This window comes from Primulina huaijiensis, unplaced genomic scaffold, assembly GCF_012295235.1.
Source record: "Primulina huaijiensis isolate GDHJ02 unplaced genomic scaffold, ASM1229523v2 scaffold207570, whole genome shotgun sequence".
In the NCBI taxonomy this organism is placed as follows: Eukaryota; Viridiplantae; Streptophyta; class Magnoliopsida; order Lamiales; family Gesneriaceae; genus Primulina; species Primulina huaijiensis.
This window is the reverse complement of record NW_027354912.1, coordinates 1-3,129: the sequence shown is the minus strand read 5'-3', so window position 1 is coordinate 3,129 and position 3,129 is coordinate 1. Positions and strand designations below refer to the sequence as shown.

Here is a 3,129-nt window from a genome sequence, read left to right as displayed (position 1 = left end):
AACAATATCAATTTTAGTGTTAACAATTATTATTATTATTATTATCATCCTAAAAAAAATATATTTATTATTATTATTATTATTATTATTTTTTAGAAGCGTTTATGCGTTGTACCAAAACCACGATTTATGCTTCGTTGGGTGAACAGCTGCCTAGGGTTTCAGAGCAGAAACTCAGCTGGAGGCGGCAGGGCGAGATGGTTGGAATTCTGACAGCGGAGGCGACGGCGCAACTGCAAGATGGAATTGGTTTGTTGCTTTCTCGGTGGGCAGCCCTTCGAATGGCCGTTGAAAACGAGTGGGGCGGCCGTGACTCTCTCCAGAAATCTCAGCAGCTGGGCCATGATCTTTTTCATCGCCTCACGCAATCCAAAGGTATCTTCGGTCTTCATTTAAATATCTATTGGATTTGCAAGTTCCGCTGAAGATTGGTTTTGGGTCTTGGCCGAAAATGAGGATCATCTCCTCGTTAAGTGGGAATTTGGCGGAGGCGACTTTGGCCTGCTATATGTTTCTTGTTCTTATAGCTTTAACTTTATTTGAAACTCTTTCATGCAAAAATTTGTGCTCTCGGTGTAGACGGGCCGTGAAGTTGTGGTAATGATTGTTCTGATTATTTGATGAATTTCCGCAAGTTTCGATTATATTTCTGTTTCCTTAGATGGAAACGATAGATGATGATTTCGAAATCCAGCAGCATCGTGTAAGCAATTTGTTTTTCCATTTCATGTGTAAAGTTTGAAGGTATGCAAGAAAAGTTATCCAACTTCGTGATATTTAAAGTCAGAACTATGCGCATTTTACCTCTTCTTTGTCCCATGGGTCTTTCTTCATGGCGAGTGGATTGGAAGCTTGTGAAATATTTGGATTGATGTTTGGAGGCCTGTAAGTTTTGGATAGTGAACCCTCATGTTTTGGGGACTACCATCTGTTTTCTCAGAATTTTAGACCTCTTTCCAGTTGGCTTTGTATTCCTTTTGGGATCTTTGCACTTAGACCGCTTTTTTGTGTTTGGATTTGTGTTTCTCGAGGTAAGGCTCAATTTCTCTGGGTGTACGTATGTTTCAGTTTATTATGTATACAGGATGTTTCAGTTTGTTATGTATGCAGGTTGGGGTCTGCCTTAAAACCCCATCGCTCACTGGTTTTCTCTTAAAAACACGGTTGTACAATTTTTCTTGTAACTACTGAATATGATGTGATTGTGATTTGTTATTTTGGTGCTCAGAACAAGTATACATTGACGATTTGGAGGACATGCTTGATGAATTCATGCTTTCTCTAAATACTGAAACAGGAGATGGCAGCATTGAGGAGGTAAGATTTCTTTATGTATCTGTACATTGATTCTATTATCACTAAATGTTCATTCATAAGCTTCCATATTGCAAAGCTTCTGTAATCTTATAATTTATGGCCGCTTGTAAAGTACTGAAGTCAGACAAGATTCTGCCCGTTTCGTTTCATTTCGTCCGCCTCCCTCTGTGACAATTCTCTGTTTTCTGAAATTTTCATCTCTGTGCAGATAGCAGAAAAGATGATGGTAATGCTTGAAGAATGTTTAGAAGGTAATTTTAACTCGATAAAGAAGTTGAAGGAAACAAATGCTCCCAGCATCTCTTATGCAAGACAGGTGATTATCGCCCTTTTTTCTGAATTTCGGGGTCAAAATTTTCGTTTTTGTGTGCTTTGAGCTATTTCCCCTGTTTATATTCTAGTGTCAGTGATGTGTTTAATTAAAGTTATGTTCTTGACAAAACAGTCGTTATATTAGATAATGGTTATTTATTTTTTCAAAAACATGGTTTAAGAGAGAATGGCATGCATGTTGAATATTTGTTTCCTCTTAAAAAGATTTTTTTCCTCTGGTTGTTCAGTCTTAAGCAGTCTAATTGTCTCATCATTTCTTTTTTCCTTTTTTGGTCAACACTACATAAAGATGCATTTGATTCTATGACTAGAATCAATAGAATCCTTTTTTTCATGTAACACATGATATAGTTGTTCATTTTGAACTTCCATGCTTCATTTTAATTTTCTTCCCCCAAGTTTGCACTAATTTTACAGAAGATCTGATGATTGAAATGTGCCTCTTTTTTTTTTATGAAATATACCATTTTTTTCTTTGTTGAGATCTGTTGTGAGGTTCAACTCTTATAGAACATGTAGTAATATGCACCACAAACAGTTTGTTTTGCATTAGTTGTCAGGCAATGACAAAAAGTGTAGTACTTGTTCACTTATTTTATTTTTTTCAATTCCATTGTTGCCAGGCGAGCACCAATGCTGAGGATGACAGTGACGAGGGTGAGGGTGATGGTGATAGTGATGGTGATGGGAATTCAGGAGAAGATATTTCATCAGAAATGGAGGTTGATACTCCTCTAAATGAGTCAAATGTCAACCAAAAGAACACCACAACCAATGGCTCTTACCTGAAAGATGTACCTGAAGTTGTTGATGGATGGACCACAGTTACATCCAGGCGTAACAAAGGCAGCAGGAACTAAGGTGTAACTCTAAAGTTTTTGGCATTCCTCTTTTTTCTTGGTGAGGGAGTTGTCTCAATTTCTGTTGATTATTTGCCCTGTGAACCACAAAAAGTATGTAAACTTGTTTATCTGGTTTACTGAATCTATTATTCTTTAGAGTCTTCCCTATTGTACTGAATAATCGACTCTCTAATTTGGTCGTTTTTTAGAAACTTAGGGTGCATTTTGGATGGGCATCCCATAAGTTTGGACACGCGTAGAATCCGATCATCCATTATTTGAAATTCTCCCTTCCACGTTTTTCACCTGTTTATTTATTAACTAACGTAATGAATTTAGAAATTCCTATAACATGGAGTCATTTAAAATATATCCCTCAAATCATTCTCTCGGCCACAAATTCCATCTTTATATTTTTTCTTACAAGTAAAATACGGAATTATTTTTAACATAACTTGCGAATAAACAAAATACTGTCTTCATGTACTGATAGGAATGCCTGATAATTTATTTAAAAACACCACAACGTAACTAAATGAATCAACACTTACAATTTTCATACATACTGGTCGCCTAGAACCACGCTCCTTCAGACGTGTTTGCCTCTTCTGTCATATCCTTGAATAACAAATAATAA

General features: G+C 36.5%; 1 protein-coding gene across 1 annotated transcript; it reads left to right on the top strand.

The window, feature by feature from the left end:
* The first annotated feature begins 122 nt into the window (after nucleotides 1-122).
* On the top strand, nucleotides 123-2,654 carry LOC140966659 (uncharacterized). Its single transcript, XM_073426911.1, has 4 exons — nucleotides 123-375; nucleotides 1,229-1,317; nucleotides 1,526-1,633; nucleotides 2,274-2,654. The coding sequence occupies exons 1-4, from the start codon at nucleotides 198-200 to the stop codon at nucleotides 2,508-2,510; spliced, it is 612 nt and encodes a 203-aa protein (XP_073283012.1). The 5' UTR covers nucleotides 123-197; the 3' UTR covers nucleotides 2,511-2,654.
* The last annotated feature ends 475 nt before the right edge of the window (nucleotides 2,655-3,129 follow it).

What these genes read in the sequence shown, in the direction of transcription:
- LOC140966659 (XM_073426911.1), top strand. Translation starts at nt 198, where the DNA reads ATGGTTGGAATTCTGACAGCGGAGGCGACGGCGCAACTGCAAGATGGA. An exon ending in TCGCCTCACGCAATCCAAAG is followed by an intron (nt 376 to 1,228) that starts GTATCTTCGGTC and finishes TTTGGTGCTCAG; the next exon opens with AACAAGTATACATTGACGAT. An exon ending in GAGATGGCAGCATTGAGGAG is followed by an intron (nt 1,318 to 1,525) that starts GTAAGATTTCTT and finishes ATCTCTGTGCAG; the next exon opens with ATAGCAGAAAAGATGATGGT.